At 41.7% G+C, this 24340-nt stretch overlaps 1 protein-coding gene and 1 pseudogene across 1 annotated transcript; both read left to right on the forward strand.

Annotated features, from left to right (window-relative positions):
- Positions 1 to 5566: 5566 nt before the first annotated feature.
- Positions 5567 to 12049, forward strand: LOC117452161 (small integral membrane protein 26-like). Its single transcript, XM_034090643.2, has 2 exons — positions 5567 to 5916; positions 9971 to 12049. Exons 1-2 carry the CDS (start codon positions 5793 to 5795, stop codon positions 10132 to 10134), a joined length of 288 nt encoding a protein of 95 aa, XP_033946534.1. The 5' UTR covers positions 5567 to 5792; the 3' UTR covers positions 10135 to 12049.
- A 1017-nt stretch (positions 12050 to 13066) lies between these two features.
- Positions 13067 to 24048, forward strand: LOC117451931 (D-aminoacyl-tRNA deacylase 1-like; annotated as a pseudogene).
- Positions 24049 to 24340: the final 292 nt, after the last annotated feature.

Consider the following 24340-nt stretch of genomic DNA (forward strand, 5'->3'; position numbering starts at 1 on the left):
TAAGAATAAGACAACCACACTAAGAGTAATAAAAAAGGTGTCCAATAGAAACATTAAATAATTGTGTAAAGAAATGGTAACAACATATTCTAAAGAGGCTGGGTCAACAACAATCTTGCAATACTATTATCTTACATAGCCCCACTGATCCTGTGTAGCAGGACTTGTAATGTACATACATCCACTAAGTAATTAACGATTATCCTAATTTTAGTCATAATATTGTCATATCTTACACGTGAAAGGTGATCCCACGGGTTCTTGTTTCCAGACTGCGGTGATTAGAGCATCCGTAGGCTGCACAAAAGTCCGGCATAGTCAGGTACTTCTGTAAACACAAAGCCAGCAAATTCCTGTATCATAATGCAAGATGTTTTTAACAAGCCAAACCACTTGGAAGAAATCATGTGTAACTTAAGTTGTGTTGAAAAGAAAGAGCAGTTCTGCCTCTCCCACTGGTGTAAAGTTGCTGGGTCAACTTTGTAATACTAGGTCTCACTGACAGCCTCTTGTTATTAGCCAGCTAATAAATACAACCACATACACAAAGAAAAGCTGCAATTTCAACATGTCCAAGCATCCTGTATCATAGCCATGCTAATCATGTTTATAATAAACGAAACCGTTTGTAAATCAGTCAAGATTTCAGTGAGTTAAGAGTATTTTTGTGCAGATCACTCACCTTACAACAGCTACCATAACGCGAATCAGAGTAACTGTTAACTGTAGCAAGATGGCGGCCGGTCAGCTACGCTGGAAAATCTCTAATACAAACTTCAGCTCTCTGAAGCAGAAAGAAACTATTTAAAAATGCTTCAAATATTGTTTACATTTTAGAAGTGCTGTGTGCAATTGTATTTATTTGTAAAGGAAGCATCCTGATTATGGCTGGAGGAGGCAGTTTAGATCAGCTGCTCCATGATGATCAGAGACAGTGTCGCCGGCCTCTGTGAGAGGAGCAGCTGCACCCCCACAGTCTGCATTGCTGCCTCTGAGGAGGAAGGTGCTGTCTGCACTGCTGTGCTAAACAGCACTTTAGTAAATACAGTCAATCCAAAGAGATTTCTGGGATTTCTTTTGTTACAGAACACAATTCAGTCTTTAGTTAAACCCTCGCTCCAGAATCTGTTGTACGTTTTGTTATGGAAATCTGAGACCCAATACTGTGGAGAGGACAAGTCAGAGTGATCAAACAAATAAATGGTGAAACAGACAGAGTTGTCTTTCTGGTTATTTATTTGAAGCTTCAAATACAAAAACGCAATACAAAGTCACAGGTCTCACAGAGTATAGGATAGTCTGCAGGAGTGTGCGCAGTACAATATAATAGCAAAGCTTATATACAGGGAAGGGCGGGAAGCTCAGAAATCTGTCTTCACACAGTCTCATATTGTTATTAGACACCTGTCCTTGAGCTGTAGATAGTATAACGGTTCCCAGAGTAGGGAAGTTCTTCTGTGACTTTGTGTGAGTCTCAACCTAGTCTGCCAAATCAGCTCTGTGGCCTTGAAGCGCTTGGGAATAAAAACCCACATTAGAGTATGAGAAGAAAACAGCACATCTCAGGAAATGATATAGGTGTTTTACAATGATTTGAGAAGCATTTGGTTTAAGCATATAAGGATATAATAAAAATGTCCACTATTTCCAAGTCAAAAGTGTTGAGTTAATTTAACTGTTTGAAAGAAAAGTAAATCTGTGTATGTGTAGTACCTGCCTATCTTTAGTGTCTGTATATATATATATCTGACCATCTGTATTTTTGAAATTGTCGTACAATTATAGAATAATTAATTACCAGTGTTTTCCAATTTTACTCGGCAGTTCGTTTCGTTAGCTAACGTTAGTTAACGTTAGCTAAAGCTAGCGCTACTAGTTAGCTACGTTTGTTGCTTTTCTCCGGGTTGCAGCCACAGGTCTTTGCATGAAAGGTCCTCGTTCTATCGTTTTCCGGCCAATGTTTTCCAAAGGAGAGTCGGGATTCGTGCCATGAGGTAAGCTGACGTTACGTTTTTGTCCATGTTACGGTGAAATGCAAATGATGGGTAGTGACTGTATCGCCGTTTTAGAGATGGCGCTGCTGAAAAGACCGCAACATAAGGAAAGATAATGAATACATCCTATTAAAACCTGTGTGGCTTATATGTGTACAGATCAGTTCGATAACGTCATGCCAAAACAGCGACATTTTACACGATAAATACGGGTTTAAATAGCTGCATTTGCCACGGAAGGTGAGTGGCAGCTACCGTAAACGTTCTCTTACTCTGGCATCTTGTGGCAACTCCCGTTGAGCAGCGGCAGATGCCTCGGCAAGTTGTGGCACCTGTGGCATATGCCGGAAGTACTTGCCACAGCTACCACAGAGTAGCGGCCTCTGTGGCATATGCCGGGAGGACTTGCCACTGCCTGCAGATGCCACGAAATGAGCCAGGCCCTACTGCCTCTGGCTGGGTGCTGGCAGGTGGAGGGCAGTGATCTCTTCCCTTCTTCCCTCAATCTTTGAGACTAATGTAAGTAGAAGACATGGCACTGTACATTTTTGAACATTTAAAATATTATACCACTTAAAAATAAGAAATATTACTTTTGTTACTAAGAGTTCATACTTATTATACCTGTGTCACCTTTCACACTATAGCTGTTGTAGAGGCTAAGCCAACGCTTTAAGCCTCTGAGGATCCGCTTGGTGGGTGTAATTGATGCACACAAGTTTTCTGCCGAATAAAGGTCAGAAACAAAGTTTCCAGTTTGAAACAGTCCATTTATTTCCATTTTACTGGTTTCCATTTACTTGCTTCTTTCCATGTTCACCACACCATATTACTGTTTACACAATACCTTTGCTTTGCTTGTAATCCCGTGTTTGTGTGTGTGTTCTCCGTGTGTGTGCTCCTTGTGTGTGTGTTCAAAAACTGTATGGGCCTTCCGGCGGAACCTCGCCCCAACACACATAGGTTCCTACCTTTATACCCACAGTTAATTGGCTCCTACAGCTGTGATCATGAGCTATGGGCTTTGTAGATACAGGTCCCGGGGTGAATCGTGGTGCAGGGGCCCTTCTCTTTTTGACCACAGGGCGATGCACGAAGATGGTGGGTATAGCCTCTGCTCTCAGCCTAGTCTTGCCCTTTTTTCTCGACAAACTGGTCTGCATCAACATGTGCCTGCGGAGTGACTTGAGGTTACTTTTGCTGTTGGTCGTGAAATTGCTCCTGCTTCCTCCGCTCTGTGTCAGTGGGGAAGCCGTACATTCGTACTCCTTTCTCTGAGCGATTGGAGCATCCCCAGGCAGCACAGCAAACCATGGTGGCGACTAGGAGGCAGCACAGCAAACCAGGACAACACGGAGGAAAAGGCACCGACAAACTGCATGATATGCTATTCAATGTTTATTGAACTCCATGTATTTGCAATGGATGTTCCTAAAACAACACATTTAACATCATCATCATCATCATCATCATCATCATCATCATCATCATCATCATCATCATCATCATCATCATCATGCTGCTGCTGCTAGTCCTTTGATAGTCACCTGTCGGTCTCCTGTCCTTTCTGAAAGCCATAAAGACGACATTAGTCATTTAGATAACTTGTGTCCTCAATTACCATGGGGTTACTGAAACTACCATGAATTTAAGAAAATGGTAGAAATGAATCTAATCTGAATTTCAAAGCATTACTTTAGATCCCCTCCCTCTAAATCAGTGCTTCTCAAAGTGTGGTCCGCGGACCACTGGTGGTCCGTGAGCGCCCCCTAGTGGTCCGTGAATATATTGGTAACATTTCACATAAAATGAAATAAATAAATAAATTTAAGTTTTCCGTACTCTCGCGGGAATATCTCCGCAATGGAGCGAGCTTAAGCTTCTTTTGATTGCATGATATAGCCCATATAAACACCTTCATCACAAATGTGGCCACTTGTTTGTACCATTTTCAGGCGATTTGTAAAAAACGATGTGTTTTTGGATATTTGTGGAGTTAGGTGGTCCGTGAGTGTTTTTTTATTGGTAAAGTGGTCCTTGGTATGAAAAAGTTTGAGAAACACTGCTCTAAATGTATCAATAAACATTAAGTGATGCTCCTGACTACCATACAAGTTTAAGAAGATAATATTGGTTTTAAAGAATTCAAAGCTATAAATAAACAGCAACAGGCTCTTTAACCAAGGCACTGTTAGCCTAACATGTAAACTAGTTGTTCACACTAATCCTAATATTATTACTTAATATTAGCAAATTCTATTTTATTTTTTAAAACATATTGATGTAAATACATACACATATCGATTTGTTGTATAAATATTGCAAATCAAAACCTTTATTCACTAATGATTACCAAAAATCGTAGTTCTATCTCCTGTTATCAATGCATTCACATTGCCCGCCATGAACTTCCGGGGAACGATCTTCGTCTACATGAACCACGTGACGATAACCGTTTTTGGACTTCCGTTGTCGTAACTCTTCTATTATATAGAGGCTTCTCAATACTCAAATGTCCTCTCCTCAACTCCTCGACTCCTCGGTCCTCCGGTACTGACCCGGAAATGAATTTCAGCGCGCCATTTTGAAGGACGTCTCATTTCTCTAAATGCACACCGAGGATCGAGCGTCGAGGAGGCTCTCTGGAGGAGCTATAACCGAGGATACACTGATGGTTCCTCCACGGCTCCTCCGCGGATGCATTTCCGGGAACGGTGGAGGCGTGACGCACGGCCGGACTTATCTCAGCCAATGACAGCTCTGCATGCATCCCCTGGATATTATTTTAGAAACTGCTCTCATCGCAACGCGATGTTTACAGTGAGAACAGCTGTGAGGCCCGTGCAGAAAGCAGAGCAGTGTGTAAAATATATATCACTCAGTATAACAGGCATACTCTCTTTATTTGCTTTAGTTTAGTAGATATCTACAAAGAGTCGATATTTTTCTAAGACCATTTAGTGCTTCACATAATAAAATAAACAACGGCTGTAGCCTGATTATGCGTTAGGAGCTGTAGGTGTGTGTGGTACAGTGTCGGTTCGTGTTGTACAGTGTGTAGGTGTGTGTTGTACAGTGCGCAGATGCGGCGGACAGACAGGTCTCAGTTGGTTTGGTGTCCTCTGCTTACTTGCAAATACAACTTTTGGCCCGTAATTTCAATTCCCCATTTCAGCGACCAGAGAGAGTGGGGGATATATCCAGTCTCTGATTGTGTTACGTTATTAAGTGCTCTCATACTTTAAATTGCATATATTTATATAAATATATGTGTGTGTGTGTGTGTGTGTGTGTGTGTGTGTGTCTGCATCTGTAGCCTGTTATTGTCTCATTATACCGCACTCTCAATGAATTAAAAGTGCATATGTGGGGGAACAATGTTCAGCTGATCTAACAGAGATTATAAAATATGACAAAACACTCAGATGATGCAGCTGTTATCACGTAATAATGAACGGACGTCGCTTTAATATGACCGCTCAGAGGAGAGGAGTTCTCATTTCTTTAAACGTCTGCTGCTTCCCCTCCTCTCTCCTCGGTTCCCCTCCTCGGTCCTCCGCTCGCATCTCCTGTGGGCGGGTCTAAGTATCGAGGAGGGGAGTCGAGGAGGGGAAATTTGAGTATTGAGAAGCCTCTTATGGCTCTGGATAAAACGTTTGAAGTCATGACCGGAAGTGTTTCGTATCAGTTGTACTTCCGGGTGAGTGTCATGGCGGCGCCCTGAGAGCACGTACTGAAAGAAACGCAAAGCCCTTCATAACAGACACCACAGTCCGCGTGCAGCAGCAGACTGCAGCCATGCCTGTCAACGATGTGTGGAAATGGTACAAGAGGATGGCTATAGTGTACGCTACCGGGGTCTGGACTATGGTCGGAACATACGCTTTCTACAAATACACAGGCCGCTTAGAGGACATACCAGGTGACACACACACACACACACACACACACACACACACACACACACACACACACACACACACACACACACACACACACACACACACACACACACGCACGCTCATTTACTTTAGCAGTCAATAACTCTTGAACGAAACCATAACCTATATGTCTCAGTAATTTCATGTAAACTGAGTTTTTGTGGGTGAATTAATACAAAGTCTGCTTATTTTATGATTTTCTGTTATCGTTCTATACTACACACATGCAGTGGTGTGGTCAGGTATTTAACTTAAGCACAATTGTGGGGTACTTGTACTTTACTTCAGTATTTGTTATGCTACTTTGTACTTCACTACAATTTGGAAAATATTGTACTCTTTACTCAACTACATTTATTTGACTTTTCAGATTCAGATTATGAGACGACGCTGAAGTTGGCTTCCGATTTAGAGCATTCGATTCGGCAGTTAAGGGGAAAGTTAAGGGACATTTAATTTACAGCGCTGAGCGAACGATCCTCCGTGTTTGAACCTCTTACATCGCTGCATAGCCGATTGATTTGGACTGGATGATCCCACGGAGTCTAAAGATTCTTTATAACACAGTTTCAGATTTGTGAAACCTTTATTCTATTTGTGAAAAAACAAACAATGGAGATTTCAGTGCTTTTTTCGCATCTTCACCACATTAGACCAGGTCCTGATCTGAAACCACTAGACCTAAGAGGCTTCTCAATACTCAAATGTCCCCTCCTCGACTCCCCTCCTCGAGACTTAGTCCCGCCCAAAGGAGATGCGAGCGGAGGACCGAGGAGGGGAACCGAGGAGAGAGGAGGGGAAGCAGCAGACGTTTAAAGAAATGAGAACTCCTCTCCTCTGAGCGGTCATATTAAAGCGACGTCCGTTCATTATTACGTGGCAACAGCTGCATCAGCTGTCGAGTGTTTTGTCATATTTTATAATCTCTGTTAGATCAGCTGAACATTGTTCCCCCAGATATTTACCTTGAATTCATTGAGAGTGGCCAAAACTTGTATTTGCAAGTATTAAAAGTAAGCAGAGGACACCAAACCAACTAAGACCTGTCTGTCCGCCGCATCTGCGCACACACTGTACCACACACACCTACACACTGTACAGGACACACCTACACACTGTACCACACACACACCTACAGCTCCTAACGCATAATCAGGCTACAGCCGTTGTGTATTTTATTATGTGAAGCACTAAATGGTTTTAGAAAAATATCGACTCTTTGTTTGTAGATATCTACTAAACTAAAGCAAATAAAGAGAGTAGGTCTGTTATACTGAGTGATATATATTTTACACACTGCTCTGCTTTCTGCAGGACCTCACAGCTGTTCTCACTGTAAACATCGTGTTGCGATGAGAGCAGTTTCTAAAATAATATCCAGGGGTTGCATGAAGAGCTGTCATTGGCTGAGATAAGTCCGGTCGTGTGTCACGCCTCCACCGTTCCCGGAAATGCATCCGCGGAGGAGCCGTGGAGGAACCATCAGTGTATCCTCGGTTATAGCTCCTCCAGAGAGCCTCCTCGACGCTCGATCCTCGGTCCTCGGTGTGCATTTAGAGAAATGAGACGTCCTTCAAAATGGCGCGCTGAAATTCATTTCCGGGTCACTACCGGAGGACCGAGGAGTCGAGGAGTCGAGGAGGGGAAATTTGAGTATTGAGAAGCCTCTCTAGTCTCATCAAATCTGGACTGGATTATCCCACGGAGGCTACATATTCTTTATAACACAGTTTCAGATTTGTGAAACCTTAATTCTATTTGTGAAAATACAGAAAAGGGAGATTTCAGTGCTTTTTTTACATGTAGACCACATTAGACCAGGTCCTGATCTGAAACCACTAGACCTACACTCATCAAATCTGGACAGTTGCAGTTACAGGCAAAACATTTCAACAGTAAATTAAATATAGTCTATAACTAGCATTGTTCAAGTTTACTTTAAGCAACAAGCTTTGTTTGCCTAATTACAGTATGTCCTCTTGAGTACTAGGATTGCTTGGAATGTGAAAAACATTACAAGATTAGAAAATAACACTTTGGTAACAATGGTATGAGAAAGTTGGTTCATTGTAATCCTGTCTTCTCTCTCAGATAAATAATTGCTCTTTAGCTTTAGGACAACGCAGCAGAAGCTGTTCAGAGTGGATGAAAGACTGAAGGTTAGCCTTCTTCTTTATCTCATGAACCTGAATTCCTTTAACATCTCTTTCATTTTGTTGTTTGCTATGAAACGGTATTTAAGATACGAAAACTTTGTAGCTAAAGAATTATCACCTAAATGAGGAGCATACACTTATTTTTATTTATTCATTTGTTTAACAGGGACAGTGCACATTAATTCACATTCCTGTAAATGTGCCAGAGTTAGCCAAGAGGCTATTTTTCATCTGTTGTCCCTGGACAGATTTTGAAGTGAACCTAAAACACATTTCATTTAAACAAGTAAATACAATCAAATGAAAACATGCAACATACATTACTGGAATACTTAAAGACAGAACAATAAAACAAAACAAAAGAACATGTTGTGACGACCCCTCCCCCTTCGGCCTGTCTGTGCTCCCTGCCTTGCTGTCCTCTGGCAGGTACTGGGAGTGGCGTCCTGTTTGTGCCCTGCTTGCCCAGCTGGGAGGTTCACTCTCTGATCCTGATCCTGGCCTGAGCAGCAACCTCAGCCTTCCACCTGTGTTTCTATTTTCACAAAGAGAATAAAGGTTTCACAAATCTGAAACTGGGTTATAAAGAATCTTTAGACCCTCTGGGATCATCCAGTCCAGATAAATCGGCTATGCAGCGATTTAAGAGGTTCAAACACGGAGGATCGTTCGCTCAGCGCTGTCAATTAAATGTCCCTTAACTTTCCCCTTAACTGCCGAATCGGATGCCAACTTCAGCGTCGTGATTATGAGCTAATTCAAAATATGAATAAACAAATAAATAAACTATGATATAATTATAGTCTAAGATATCCAGCCGCAGTATATAAAGGCATCACAAGTTGCTCCACTTTTACCAGCTGTGATCAACAGATTAATGCATCACAAATAATAATCCAGTCATTTAATATACATGATTCTGAATTGAGCTATTACGCACAATAAGTACTTTTACTTAAATGCATGACTTTAACTTAACAACTGAGTATTTTACACTGCAGTAATTCTACTTTTACTTGACTATAAAATCTGAGTACTGCCACCTCTACACACGTTTGCTTTATTTTCTATTCCAGTGCAAGTGACCCTGTTAAGTGTTCACCTTACCCATTGGGCTGTAATCAGCAGAGTTGTCTAGAATACATATTGTTTTATCAAGTGAAGTAGTTCAGTAACCTTGTTGAGGTACGAGTACTTGGTTAATTCCACTGTTTGGCACTATGAATCCTCCTTGCAGAGAAAAAAAATATGGTATTTATTTTATACTGCCCTCCCTCAATTTATCTGACGGTTGCATATCAAATTAAGACGTGTGCTTTTGTAAATGGCTTTTTAACACGTTTATTTTTAGAATATAATAAGATAAATATCCTAAGTGTCCACTGTCTGGATATTTGTCTTTGGCTTCAGAGACACCATTAAATGAAAACAATAATTAAGTAGCCTAATGAAAAGGTTGGGATGAAAGTACCAAGTACATTTTTTAACTTTATTAATTTCTTAAATAGACATTGCAACATTAAATAAAATAAGATTACAAATCCTTTTTTAAATCACAAATTGGGAAAGTATTTTGTTACAAGAGCATTGCACATACATAAAAAACAAACAGTACAAATATACATATTAATAGTAGAATTATATTTATCTATAAAGTATGTATTGAGTAAACAAAAAATATTCAAAATAATGTATAATATAAACTATACACATAAAATACATCATAAAAAAGTGCCACTTATATCAGATTAAGTATTTCAGTAAAATGACAGTTTCCACAATTTTTTGTCAACAACAAAGAAATAATGATCACAAATGAAAAGTTGACGTATATGTGATGTCAGTTCTGAATGACTCTTTACTTTTCCCTTGAGCTTAGTGGCAAAAGAAAAAGCGGTGCCGCTGCCAGAAGATAAAACTCGGCTCTTCTTCTTTACGGAACACTCCAAAGTCGTGGTGGTCTGCCAGAAAGACTTTGTCCCGTACTCCACGAGGATCTACAATTTCATCTCGTCCTTCAACAACCCTGGGGGAGACGAATAGCTGCATCAGTGCAAGAAGGCCAAGAGCAAGTTTGAATAATGCACTATGAGTTGATGCTTTTGTGGACATTGTCTGTATTCCCTTAAGAAGAGTTGCAGCGTTGTGTGGGTGGGAGGGAGCTTCGGATTTGTTCTGATGCGAATGCTTTGTCTCCTCATATGTTATTGTGATTCTGTCAACAACATTCAATACTAGCCAAAACACCGTCAACCAAGTTGCCACGACTACTAATGAACACAATCTCTTCCTGATGTAAGAAGAACTATGAAAGCGGAGTGTTTAACAATTTGGGGATATTTTACATTACCTAAAGATGGTCATCATTCTGGGTGAGGACTGAGACAACATGAAGTATACTTCCTGGTTGAAATGTTAAACGTTTGACACTGCATCTGAGTAGAATTGATTCATCTTTAAATGTATTATTTACACTTCGCTTTTCCTACGGTGACATGTCAAAATGTCCTCCATTTAAAAAGCCCTATGAAGTGAAACATACAGTAAATTAGATACACTTTTCAATATAATGTTGCTCAACACCACCAGGAAGTGCAGCTTTAATACATCCAACTGAATTCTAGTTTAAGAAATCGTATTTATTACATGGCTATTTTTTACTACATGCTTTGTGGTTACACATTGTAGGACATATCTATTCATACAATAGCTGATACACGTGATGTTATATTGTATTATTGTAGGTGTTATTATTAAAAATGCAACATTGTATGGCACTTATTGCATATATGTCCCATAGTGAGGCTATTACACCAATTGAAAATCTTATTCCCTGCGAGTCATTTTCAAATATGTAATGCTATTTGAACGTCTGCAAGACTCGTTTTCACATCCTTTGAATTGATATTACTTTTCCAAAGCAGTTGAGTTGAATACTTCATTTGAAAGTATGGCCTTCAAAACTAATACATTAAATATAAAATAATTAGGACTTAAACTTGAAGGACTCAAAGATGAAATGTCCTGCTTTGAAAGATAAAATAACCAATGTCAGTTAACATGTACCATTACTTATTACCTTTTTATTAACATGTAGACATCATTTGTATGTTGTACCCCCAGGAGGTGGAACACGTTTAAGCAAGTTTATATACCCCAGTTCTTCACATTTAAGGTTTAACTTAGCATAGCATATGCTCAAAGGTTCAGGCAGAGGTGGGAGAAGTACTCGGGTCTTATTTAATTAAAAGTAGAAGTACCAGAGTGTAGGAATACTCTGTTACAAGTAAAAGTCCTGCATTCAAAATGTTACTCAAGTAAAATTAGAAAAGTATTATCATCAAATATAGTGAAAGTAGCGACAGTAAAAGTAGTCGTTGTGCAGATTGGTCCATTTCAGAATAATATATATGATATGTTTTATAATGATTGATCATGAAAGTGTTCTCAAAGCTGGTGAAGGTGCAGCTAGTCTGAAGTACTTTGTAGACTGCAGGGTAGCTGGTGGATTTACTCCAGGTGGAACTAAAGTCTGATTCAACACTTGGTTATATTTAGTTATAGTAAAGTAACTAAAGGTATTACGGTGATTTACACAATCTTTCTAGGGACTACAGATGGAAAATAGCCTTTTGGCTAACTCTGGTACATTTACAGAAATGTTGATTAATGTGCACTGTCCCTGTTAAATGAATGAATAAATAAAATACATGTAGTGGAGTAAAAGTACACGATTTACCTCTGAATTATAGTGGAGGAGAAGCACTTTCCATTGTATGCTACTTTCAATGTAGCATACAATGGAAATACTCAAATAAAGTACAAAGTATCTCAAAATTGTACTTAAGTGCAGTAGCCTATTGAGTAAATGTACTTTACTTTCACTTCTGCTTTTAGATAAACGGGATAATGATTTAAATAAAAATATCTTCCACTGAAATCTTGTAGAGTATAAGCAGTTGCGGCTCCAGAGTATTTTTGTTGGGTAATCTATAGGGCTAACCCATACAGCGGTGGGGCTCAAGTCAGTATTTGCATGTAATTACATACACGCTCCCCGTGACAGTGAAACGCCACGCGTGAGGTTTAGATTATTTCCCTGTCTCAATCCAAATGGATATGTATGAAATAAAAAGGCACATTTGTCTTGTCTGAAAGCCCAACCCCTGTAGGGGGGGGGGGGATTAAATACACATTCTGGTACTCTCTTGAGAAGAACAATAAATAAATCTATTACTACACGACATATTTAAAAAAAATTAATGCCATTTTAGTTTTGTGTTACTTTGTTCTGAAAGCTGAACCTGCTGCTCCTCACAGAGAGAAGAGGGAAGAGGCTGTGAATGACTTTACAGTGTGGATAAGGGTGGATATCCCCCATTGTTCTGTGTGTCAAAATGAAAGACAGCCCACATACCTATCAATCATCAAACCGTGGGGTCTTATTTCATTATAATGTTGTATCCATGGACCATGGATATATAAAGGGAAGTTCTACCGCAAAAGTATTCTCCGTCGGGACTTCCTGCAACAGCACCACGCCGTTATCGTGATTCTGATTGGCCAGAAGACATTAGCAAAGATGTTCTATTGAGAAGACGATCATTCAATGCGTGACAAAAGTTTTCAAAACCGTTTCTAGTCTTCGGCATTTCCAGACAAGCGGCTACTGAAATCAATCTTACTAGCTGCTGTCTGTGCAATTTACTCTGCACGAGTTGGCGGACTTTATTGTTCCTACTTTAACATAATTTTTCATGGTGGGGCTAAAGTGGAGCTAAGCCATTTCTTGGTATGGCTGTAGCCTACCCCAGCCATACCCGGGAGCCACCACCGAGTATAAGAAAGCATACAATTAAGTTACCCAAATAAGGTCGAAGTACATCAGAATGATTACCTCCAACTAACACTGATATGATCATGTTTGGCCGAGCAGACCACCGGCAGAGCGCGAGCAGGTGTTCTGTGTCTCTGCCGCTGGAGGGCGACAACATCCGGGCCACGCTGTAGGGCTTGGGAAGTAAGAAGAGTCGCCCCACCAACAACCACAACAATGAAGGCGATCATCCAGAGGGTCACCAAGGCCAGCGTGACAGGTGAGCTGCCGTTTTAAAATGAGTGAATGTGGCATGTTTTGACGCCTTTTATAATACCTCTAAACCGAGCCTGTTAGCGTTCATGTGTTATCGTCGGTGTTCATGCATGTTAGCTAACCTAGCTAGGATAGCATTAGCACCTCCAGCTAAAATGAAGGAGGCTCCAGGGCCAGCCAGGCGTGTCTCTGAACGGAACCCAAACAGAGAATTGCTGTCTAGAAAGAAACCATTGACTGTATACATACATACATACATACATACATACATACATACATACATACATACATGTATGTGTATGTATACATACATACATACATACATACATACATACATACATACATACATACATACATACATACATACATACATACATACGTGAACCAGGGAATGTTATCTCACCCTGAATGACTGACTGACAGCTGAATGACAGCCCTATCTGCTCCACACACAGTCTGTCACCCGTCAGTCATGGCTGCTTGTCACATCACATCAATCTATATACATTAATGCACAATTTACTATTCACAAAGTTTTTCCAAATTACAAAATGTTTAATCTATATTTGGCTTTAACTCTTCCAATGCTTCTTTAGTAGGGTCAATTCCATGTTAAATCTTAAAGGACATCGATCTATTTCACTTGATTATTAATACAGTATTTGTTTCAACCCTAAATCTCCTATTATAGCACAACAAAATACATTTGTGGCAAATGGGAACTGCATAAAAACAATAGCATATTCATTGGATGTAAAATTCAGAATATGACAGTAAAAAAAACATTTTTGTTAATCGCTTTAACATCTAGCAAGATTCTATCATCAAACCATAAGCTACAAATCAGGGACTTTTATTTGTAGAACATATCCTTATTAATTCAGATGAAGTATCTTTGAGGATTTAAATAATGTTTAAATACTTAAAGAAATATCTTAAAGAGCTTGCCTATGGAAGTCAGCCAGCTTTATTAAGTTTTATTTAAATAGCAACCTTCAAAACAAGAAAGCATTAAGAAAAATAAATTTGAAAACAGACATTAAAAAGCAAAGAGAATAAAATAAACATGAATAACACAGGTGTCAAAGACATGAATAAAAGTTACAGTGCAGTTTAAGATGTGAATAGTTCAATTAAAAGCAGCGACAAAAAGAAAAGTCTTCTTGCTGGATTTAAAGGTAGTCAGAGTTGCAGCGGACCTGCAGGTTTCTGGGAGTTTGTTCCAGATGTTTGGAGCATAATAACTGAACGCTGCTTCTCCATGTTTAGTTCTGACTCTGGGGACAGAAAGCTGACCAGTCCCTGAAGACCTGAGAGATCTGGATGGTTCATAGTTTAGCAGGCGGTCAGAAATGTATTTTGGGCCTAAACCATTCAGTGCTTTATAAACCAGCAGCAATATTTAGAAATGTATTCTTTGACACACAGGAAGCCAGTGTAAAGACTTCAGAACAGGAGTGATGTGATCCACTTTCTTAGTGTTAGTGAGGACTCGAGCAGCGGCGTTCTGAATCAGCTGCAGCTTTCTAATAGATGTTTTAGTGAGACCTGTGAAGACACCATTACAGTGTCCAGTCTACTGAAGATAAAGGGACAAGTTTTTCCAAATCCTGCTGTGACATTAGTCTTTTAATCCTAGATATGTTCTTTAGGTGATAGCAGGCTGATTTAGTAACTGTTTTAATGTGACTGTTGAAACTCAGGTCAGAGTCCATGACTACACCTAGATTTCTGGCTTTATCTGTTGGTTTGAACATTGCAGACTGAAGCTCAGCGCTAACTTTTATACGTTCCTCGTTTATGACCATCTTTGTTTAATTGAAGAAAGTTCTGACACATCCAGTCATTGATTTGTTCAATGCCTTTACTCAGTGTTTGAATTGGATCATAGTCTCCAGGGCCCAGGAGTTCAAAACTTTTAATCTCAATCAAATCCGATCAGATTTGGATTTTGGGGAGTTCAAAACCAAACAACAGGATTAGGATCACTTTGATATCCGATCAGATCAGGAAATCCAATCCAAGCTTTAATCTGGATCAAATCTTCAAAACGGGTAGTTCAAACCGACAACACAGGATTGGGATCAGTTTGATCCCAAAAAACTGGATTATCCTGATCCCACCAGAGGGGTGGGTTTCCAGTGGATTACCAGAGCAACATGTACAGTACTGTACCATTTATTTTAAAAATATGTTTCAATTTAAATAAGATGGCAACGTTTGTTAACTGAAATAATACACCATGTTTAGCCTTCATGGGAAATACATTTTATTTTTTCCATTTTTGCTCACGTTTGTCGTGGCCTATTTTGTCTTCAAGCAAATGTTTATGCTCGTAAAAGTATCACAACAAAGATTGTCAATCACAAATGTAATTTAGATTAAAGTAAAAATATCTTCAACAAAAAAAAGTCCATCATCTGTCATCACCTTTCAAATAAAAAAATATAATTAGACATTATAGATGTCTCTGCAATGTGGTATTTTTCATGTCCACTAGATTAAGCAGTTGCGGCTCCAGAGTATTTTTGTTGGGTAATCTATAGGGCTAACCCATACAGCGGTGGGGCTCAAGTCAGTATTTGCATGTAATTACATACACGCTCCCCTCGACAGTGAAACACCACGCGTGAGGTTTAGATTATTTCCCTGTCTCAATCCAAATGGATATGTATGAAATAAAAAGGCACATTTGTCTTGTAGTAAATAAAAAGGGCAACCTGGAGCCAATCCTGCAATGTCTCTGCAATGTCTCTGCAATGTGGTATTTTTCATGTCCACTAGATGGCGCTCGGTAGGATTAAAGCACTGATATTCAGGATCTAGTCATCCTGAAAAGTTGTAATCTGGATCAGGCTGATCCTATCCTGAATTGCTTTGAACACCTGGGACAACATTTGGCCGACTTGTCTGATCCTGGATCACAAAAAATGGGATTTCAAAATCTGATCGGATCGAGATCAAAAGTTTTGAACTCCTGGGCCCTGGTGAAATGGTTATGTAAATCTGTGTGTCGTCTGCATAGCTATGGTACCTTTACCATTTAGTCAAGTCACTTATTTTGTTGAATTCATTTGAGACTCCCTGGCTTGTACCATGTTTCTGTTATATTGTTTTTGCAGGGCAATTGTTGTAAAACCTTTTGGTTCTAAATAACGTTAACAAAAATGTCTGCATGTCACTGAATGACCACAGCATCATCTCTCTGTCATTACCCTTTGTGTTCCTACAGTGGGGGACGAGGAGGTCAGTTCAATAGGCCGAGGACTGTGTGTGCTGCTGGGGATCTCAGTGGAGGACACCCAAAAGGATGCCGACTACTTGTGAGTGTTTTTTTGGGGGGGCTTACACCACAAACAGAACTCTGGACTGGATTTGGAATCACTTTTTAGAGACTTTCACCAGATCAATAGTGGTTGCACGGATAAGTTTGGAATTATAAACAGATAAGTGGTATATCAACATAGACATCTTTTAGTTGACCAATCACAACAGAGTCGTCTAGCTAACCAATCAGAGCAGACTGGGCTCTGGTTTCAGACAGAGGGTGAAAGGAGTTGCTGCAGCACAGGCAGGATGAGAAAAATAAAGAGCTTTTTGAACATTAAAGCATGGAGACATGTCGCAACAGAAGCACAAAATATGTGTCCTCTTTAAGGAACTAAAACATAAAAACACAAGCAACGTTTTAAAAATGATTCTTTCAGATAGTTAACATCTAAGTCAAATTCCTAGTTGATTTTCATGTGTTGGCACTTTAGTCACTCTAAAGTCACAAACTTGCACACAAACGTTGAAACATATTCAGCATTAATAGGATAAAACATGCAAATGTATAGTGTGACCCCTTCAAAATAAAGCTTATACATGTCAGATTGACCAGAGCAGGGGTCTGCAACCTTTTTGACCAAAAGAGCCATTTGGCTCCTTTTTCCAAAAACATTTTTGGTCTGGAGCCGCAAAACATATTTCATAGCTTGATAGCTAATAAAGTTGTATTTATTGTTGTAACAGACAAAAACTACAGTTTTTAATAAGAAACAAAGAACAGACCACAGAATACAGGCCTACTTTAAAATAAATTAAACATTACATTGCATTTAGCTGACGCTTTTATCCAAAGCGACTTACAATAAGTGCATTCGACCAGGAAGACACAACCTTGAAGAAAACAGAATCATATAAGTACATCAGGTTTCAAAGAGCCAATTATTTCAAGTGCTACTCAACTGGCTTTAGATAAGCCAGTCCTTTATTAGTATATAAGTGCTCTGTTAGCAGTTCTTTGTTAGTCATTCTATCGCTCGAAGTGGAGTCGAAAGAGATGAGTTTTCAGTCTGCGCCGGAAGGTGTGTGAGCTTCTGCTGTCCCGATGTCAATGGGAGCTCATTCCACCATTTTGGAGCCAGGATAGCAAACCCACGTGATTTTTGCTGATGGGAACTTGGGTCCCCCTCGCAGCGAGAGTGCAGCGAGTCGTTTGGCTGATGCAGAGCGTAGAGCACGTGCTGGGGTGTACGGTTTAACCATGTCCTGGATGTAGGAAGGGCCAGATCCATTTGCAGCATGGTACGCAAGTACCATTGTCTTGAAGTGAATTCTAGCAGTTACCGGAAGCCAGTGGAGGGAGCGGAGGAGCGGCGTGGTGTGGGAAAATGTAGGAAGGTTGAAGACCAGACGAGCCGCTGCATTCTGGATGAGCTGCAGAGGTCGGATGGCACATGCAGGTAGACCAGCCAGGAGGGAGTTGCAGTAGTCTAGGCGTGAGATGACGAGAGCCTGGACCAGAAGCTGGGTCGCTGGGGACGTATCCTCCTGATGTTGTAAAGCGTGTGTCTGCAGCAGCGGGTTGTAGCAGCGATGTTTGCAGTGAAGGACAGGTTGTTATCTAGGGTCACACCCAGATTCCTTGCAGTCTGAGTCGGGGAAACAACAGAGGGGCCGATGTTGATAGTTAGGTCAAGAGAGGGACAATCTTTTCCCGGAAGGAAAAGCAGTTCAGTTTTGTCAAGGTTGAGCTTGAGATGATGAGCGGACATCCACTGAGAGATGTCAGCTAAACAAGCAGAGATGCGTGCGACGACCTGGGTCTCTGAGCGGGGAAAGGACAGAATTAATTGGGTGTCGTCAGCGTAGCAGTGGTATGAAAAACCATGCGGGCTAATGACAGATCCGAGCGAGTTTGTGTACAAGGCGAAGAGGAGGGGACCAAGAACAGAGCCCTGAGGGACCCCTGTAGTTAATTGACAAGGGTCGGACTCGGACCCTCTCCAAGTAACCCTGTAGGTGCGGTCTTTGAGGTATGAGGTGAGGAGGGAAAGTGCAGAGCCTGATACTCCAAGTTCTTGGAGAGTGTGAAGGAGGATCTGATGGTTCACCGTGTCGAATGCAGCAGACAAGTCCAACAGGATGATGACAGAGGAGAGGGTGGCTGCTTTAGCAGTGTTGCAGTTCCTCAGTGACAGCAAGGAGGGCAGTTTCTGTGGAGTGACCTGCCTTGAAACCAGACTGGTGCGGATCCAGAAGGTTGTTCTGATGGAGATAACAGGAGAGTTGTTTAAAGACAGCACGTTCAAGTGTTTTTGACAGGAACGGGAGGAGAGAGACAGGCCTGTAGTTTATAACGTCAGACGGGTTGAGAGTGGGTTTCTTCAGGAGAGGGTTTACTCTTGCCTCCTGAGAGTGTTTGGAAAGTGACCAGAAGTTAGAGAAGTGTTGATGAAATGGGTGAGAAACGGTAGAATATCAGGAGCGATAGTCTGAAGGAGGTTGATGGGATAGGGTCCAGAGGACAGGTGGTAGGGCGGGCAGAGGTAATGAGGGTAAGAACCTCACTTGGCGAGAGAGGGGAAAAGGAGGTCAGTGTGCGGGTGAAGGGAGGGGTCTGGTGACCCAGCGGTGAGTAGAGGTGAGTCAGAAAAAGAAGAGCGAATATCATCAACCTTTTTTTCAAAGTGGTTAACAAAGTCGCTTGACAGAGGGGAGGAGGGGGGAGGGGCTTTGGGGGGGGGGTCCAAGAGGGTGGAGAAGATGGAAAATAGTTTTTTAGGATTGGAATAGGAAGATTGGATCTTATCTTGAAAGAAAGTGCTTTTGCCTGAGAGATCGAGGCAGAGAAAGAGGAGAGGAGAGCCTGATAGGTTAGGAGGTCGTCATGGTGTTTGGATTTCCACCGTTTCCGCTCTGCTGCCCGAAGGACGGTTCTATTAGCACGCAGTGCGTCATTTAGCCAGGGAGCAGGAGGGGACTGACGAGCCTGCCGAGATGTGAGAGGACAGAGAGAGTCCAGAGAGATGAGAGAGGAGAGAGGAGAGTTTCTGCAGCAGAGGTTTGGAGGCAGGAGGTTGGAACGAGTCAGAGGAAGGGAGGGCTGAGAGCACCGATGAGGCAAAGGTAGAGGGGGAGAGGGAACGGAGGTTACGGCGGGACAGGTGCAGGATGAGAAGAGATTAGTTTGTTATGTTTGGAAAGGGGTAGAGAGAATGAAATGAAGAAGTGATCGGATGTGTGGAGCGGGTTTTACAGAGAGGTTAGAAGTAGAGCAGTTCCTGAGAACATGAGATCGAGGACATTGCCAGCTTTATGAGTTGGTGGGGATGGAGACAGTGAGAAAGCAAAGCTGGTTAAAAGAGATGTTAGTTTCGTCTATCTTCCCTGTCTGGAGGTTGAAGTCTCCGAGAAGTACAGCGGAGGGCCAGTTTCAGGGATGTGTGAGAGGAGATGATCTAATTCCTCCAAGAAGTCCCCAAGGCGCCTGGTGGACGGTAGAGAACAACAATGGTTCATTGTATAGGATGGGTCACTGTGACGGCATGGAGTTCAAAGCTTGAAGAGGGAACAGCTCCATTTGGGAGAGAGCAGGAGACCAGTGCCACCTCCTCTGCCAGTGGGTCTGGGTGTATGGGAGAAGGAGTATGCTGTGGAGAGAAGCTGCTGGGGTGGATGTGTTGGATGGAGTAATCCACGTCTCAGTGAGAGCAAGGACTGCAGGGAAGCGGAGCCAGAGATGAAGTCAGCCTTAGGAACAGCTGGAACTGGCAGTTCCACAGGCCGCCTGAAACTAGATGTTGGATCTCAGTGGAGCATGTGGGATAGACGAGAGCAGGCCGGTTATAGCGATTAGGCGATACCACGGGGCCAGTGATAATTGCGAGAAGGACACATGAACAGGATAGAGAAAATACACATGATTATAGGATGAGGGGCTAAAGAAAAGAAAAATAAGACACCAGCAATACTTAGCTCAATCAGAGTAGGATTTGCCTCCTCTTTGCCACCCGCAGGACTCCCGCAGGACTCCAATGTCTTTGTCGGTCTTTGACTCCCGCAGGACTCCAATGTCTTTGTCTGTCTGACGCTGACGCTCAAAGAAAGAGCTACCTAAATGGACACCTGATTGCTGAGTTCTCACAGCTGTGGCGCCACGCCCCTCTATTAGTTAACTCTCTACAGCTGATGGGCGACAGCTGAGAGGCCCTGCTTATTTAAATGCAGCCTTGATTGCCTACTGAGAGCAGTGTAACAGGTTCACGTGGTCATATCTGAGATTTAAATTCTCTCAATAGCGCCGTTTGCGCACGAGTCCTCTGCACATTTGAAGGAAAACAAATATAATTAAAATGGGCCCACTTTGAAATAAATAAAACATATAGCTGCACCCTAAAAATGGTTAAAAGTAGGGTAGGTAAGAATGGAGAAACCGGCTCGAGTGAGCGAGTACACAAGTCCTTCAGACTTCCTCACAGAGCCCCTCCTCCAACACACACGAACGCGCACATGACCAATGAGGGCACGAGATACGTTTGTGCCCAGATGGAAGGCTGACAGGCAGGTAGGCCATCCAGTTACTTTAGCCGGGCCCGCTCAGATGATTGGTCGTGCTTTTTACAGTGCCACAGCTTCCACGGATAATTTTGTTATGTATTTATTGTCAAAGCATTTATATATTCATTGCTATCGGGACGTTAAGAGCATTCCATGGAATATAACAAAGTGTTTCCTGAAATAAATGACATACCCCATTGAATTATGACTGAAGATCGTCAGCTGTCTTCCTCTCCCGTGTTGCTCCTCGATACGTAAAGGCTGCAGCGCCTTTGACAACTTCTCTCTACATATCAGACATACCGGTAAGCCAGCATCGTTTGCTTGAAAGCAGATAACTCTGTCCACGCAGACTTAAATCCTGTGTTTCTCCGGTACTTTTCTTTTCTTTGATTTATCCATAGTTTCGCTCATGGAGCCGGGGGTCAGGTTATCCGCCTGCAAGGAAAGGCGCTCGCGCGGGACCGGAGCAGGATGTGACGCATATTTTAGTTGACCTAATTAAAACCGTTTTGTTTTTTATTGATGTGTCACAGTATCACCTCAAATACAAGATACGAAACATTTTCCACCGTGCAACAAAATATAAATAGTCCTACAAATACTTTTATTTTATTTCCTTCTTATTTTTGTCTAAGCTCAAGGGGCAGAGCAGAGGGCTTAAGGGCCGCATGCGGGTTGCCGACCCCTGGACCAGAGGGATGTTGAGTATTACATACAGGTTGGTTTCTCGCTTATTCTCTTGTGTGTTTTCAGAGTACGCAAGATCCTGAACCTGCGGCTGTTTGAAGACGAGAACGGGCGAACGTGGAGCAAAAGCGTCATGGACCGGGACTTTGAGGTGCTGTGTGTGAGCCAGTTCACACTGCAGTGTGTCCTGAAGGGCAACAAGCCAGACTTCCTCCACGCAGCCATGCCTGCAGAGCTGGCCGGCCCTTCTACAACAGCATCTGGAGAACATGAGGAGCAGCTACAAGCCCGAGCGCATTAAGGGTGGGTGAAGTGATGACTCAGCCATTTATACTCCCCAATCCCCATTGTCGCAGTTTTTCCTAACATTTCATGTTAGCCCTTGTCAGATATTGAGTAGTTGATAGCCATTGTTTATTTCATGGACATTATGAGGGATTAGGTATAGTATAGCCCAATAGTCAACCTATTTTATTTTATAATTGTTTTTATTAATTGAAAAAGATAGCTTTTTTTAAGAGGTTCCAGTCTTGTTATGTCATTTAGAAATATGTTTCTATCGAAAAAAATGTGTTCAATAGATTTGCAGTGTCAACAGACATCAGTAACATATTTGTCCTATTGTCGCAGTTTTTCGTTACATTTAATGTCAGCCATGGGTCTGATTTTGAGAAGCTGATGGTCGTGTTTTTATATGACATTACGACGATGGATTCAAATGTATACAGTGTTTGTCAAAAGTAGGACATTGAATTGCATTTTCCAGCTACTTGTCTTTAAGCTTATTAAAAACAGAATTGTTGCGGGTTACCAAAAATAAGTTAAATAATTAACCTATTGTTGCAGTTTTTATTTTTTGTAAACTAATGTCAGATATTGAGTTTCTTATAGCCATTGTTTATTGACGTTACAAGGTATTATGTGTCAGCAGAGTTGAAAAAGTAAGAATTGTTACGGTTGCTGTGAACAGTGGGGGGTTCAGAACGAGAGGACGGGTTCAGGAGGTTGGAGGACAAACCGCTAAAGAAAAACTCCAGCTGCTTGTTTGAGCTTATTAAAACAAAAGTGTTGAGGGTCACCCGTATCCCCACTCACTGACACGTTTGAGTCCGCGCCCTGTCCCCCTCGTTTTTAATTGCCTTTATCCCCCTTTTTTGCTGCGGATTATCGGTGCTGTGACGCCTCTCTTGTGACGGTGAACTGGGTCAGCCCACCGGGGAGCAGGTGCGGAGAACACCTCGTCCTAGCAAGGGAGGCATAAGGCTTCCTAATTAGCCCCGCCCTCCAGAGAGGAAATGTGATGATGCAGCACTTTCTGGCCCTCGGCTTTGTGGTGCAGAGGGTGTCATTAATCTCACGGACCCAGTGGAAGAGAAGAGGTTGAACTTCCTGCCCTCCGACAGCCGCTTTTGTCCCCAACGTCTCAAGGCTCTACGCTATCCTACATCCTTATGGAACATTTACTGCCAGCGCAAAACAAACTCCGCTTACCTTTAAATATTAGCATGTGGTGTCATTTGGGATGTTTCAAGAGGACATATTAGGCTCCTCTCTTAGTGTCTCTACTGTGACACGTCTCCATAATTGAATATTCAAAAAACTCTTTATTTTTCTCATACTGCCTGTGCTCCAGCACCTCTTTTCACCCTCTGTCTGAAACCAGAGCCCAGTCTGCTCTGATTGGTTAGCTGGCCGGCTCTGTTGTGATTGGCCAACTGCTTAGAGATGTGCCTGAACAGCTCCTTGGCCTATCACATACAATGCGTTGGAGGGCTAGCCAACAGAAGCGCTATGTCACGGATGTAAACAAAGAGGTCCAATGGAGGCGTTTCAGGCAGGGGGGAACTTTGGGAACCCCAAACAGCATGATAGGGCCTCTTTAATAAGCTGACTGTGGCACTGATGATACATAAAAACAAACAGTACAAATATACATATTAATAGTAGAATTATATTTATCTATAAAGTATGTATGAGTAAACAAAAAATATTCAAAATAATGTATAATATAAATATACACATAAAATACATCATAAAAAAGTGCCACTTATATCAGATTAAGTATTTCAGTAAAATGACAGTTTCCACAATTTTTGTCAACAACAAAGAAATAATGATCACAAATGAAAAGTTGACGTATATGTGATGTCAGTTCTGAATGACTCTTTACTTTTCCCTTGAGCTTAGTGGCAAAAGAAAAAGCGGTGCCGCTGCCAGAAGATAAAACTCGGCTCTTCTTCTTTACGGAACACTCCAAAGTCGTGGTGGTCTGCCAGAAAGACTTTGTCCCGTACTCCACGAGGATCTACAATTTCATCTCGTCCTTCAACAACCCTGGGGGAGACGAATAGCTGCATCAGTGCAAGAAGGCCAAGAGCAAGTTTGAATAATGCACTATGAGTTGATGCTTTTGTGGACATTGTCTGTATTCCCTTAAGAAGAGTTGCAGCGTTGTGTGGGTGGGAGGGAGCTTCGGATTTGTTCTGATGCGAATGCTTTGTCTCCTCATATGTTATTGTGATTCTGTCAACAACATTCAATACTAGCCAAAACACCCGTCAACCAAGTTGCCACGACTACTAATGAACACAATCTCTTCCTGATGTAAGAAGAACTATGAAAGCGGAGTGTTTAACAATTTGG

Source organism: Pseudochaenichthys georgianus, chromosome 1 (genome assembly GCF_902827115.2).
Source record: "Pseudochaenichthys georgianus chromosome 1, fPseGeo1.2, whole genome shotgun sequence".
NCBI classification, from domain to species: Eukaryota; Metazoa; Chordata; class Actinopteri; order Perciformes; family Channichthyidae; genus Pseudochaenichthys; species Pseudochaenichthys georgianus.

What these genes read in the sequence shown, in the direction of transcription:
- LOC117452161 (XM_034090643.2), top strand. Translation starts at nt 5,793, where the DNA reads ATGCCTGTCAACGATGTGTGGAAATGGTACAAGAGGATGGCTATAGTG. An exon ending in CCGCTTAGAGGACATACCAG is followed by an intron (nt 5,917 to 9,970) that starts GTGACACACACA and finishes CCTTGAGCTTAG; the next exon opens with TGGCAAAAGAAAAAGCGGTG.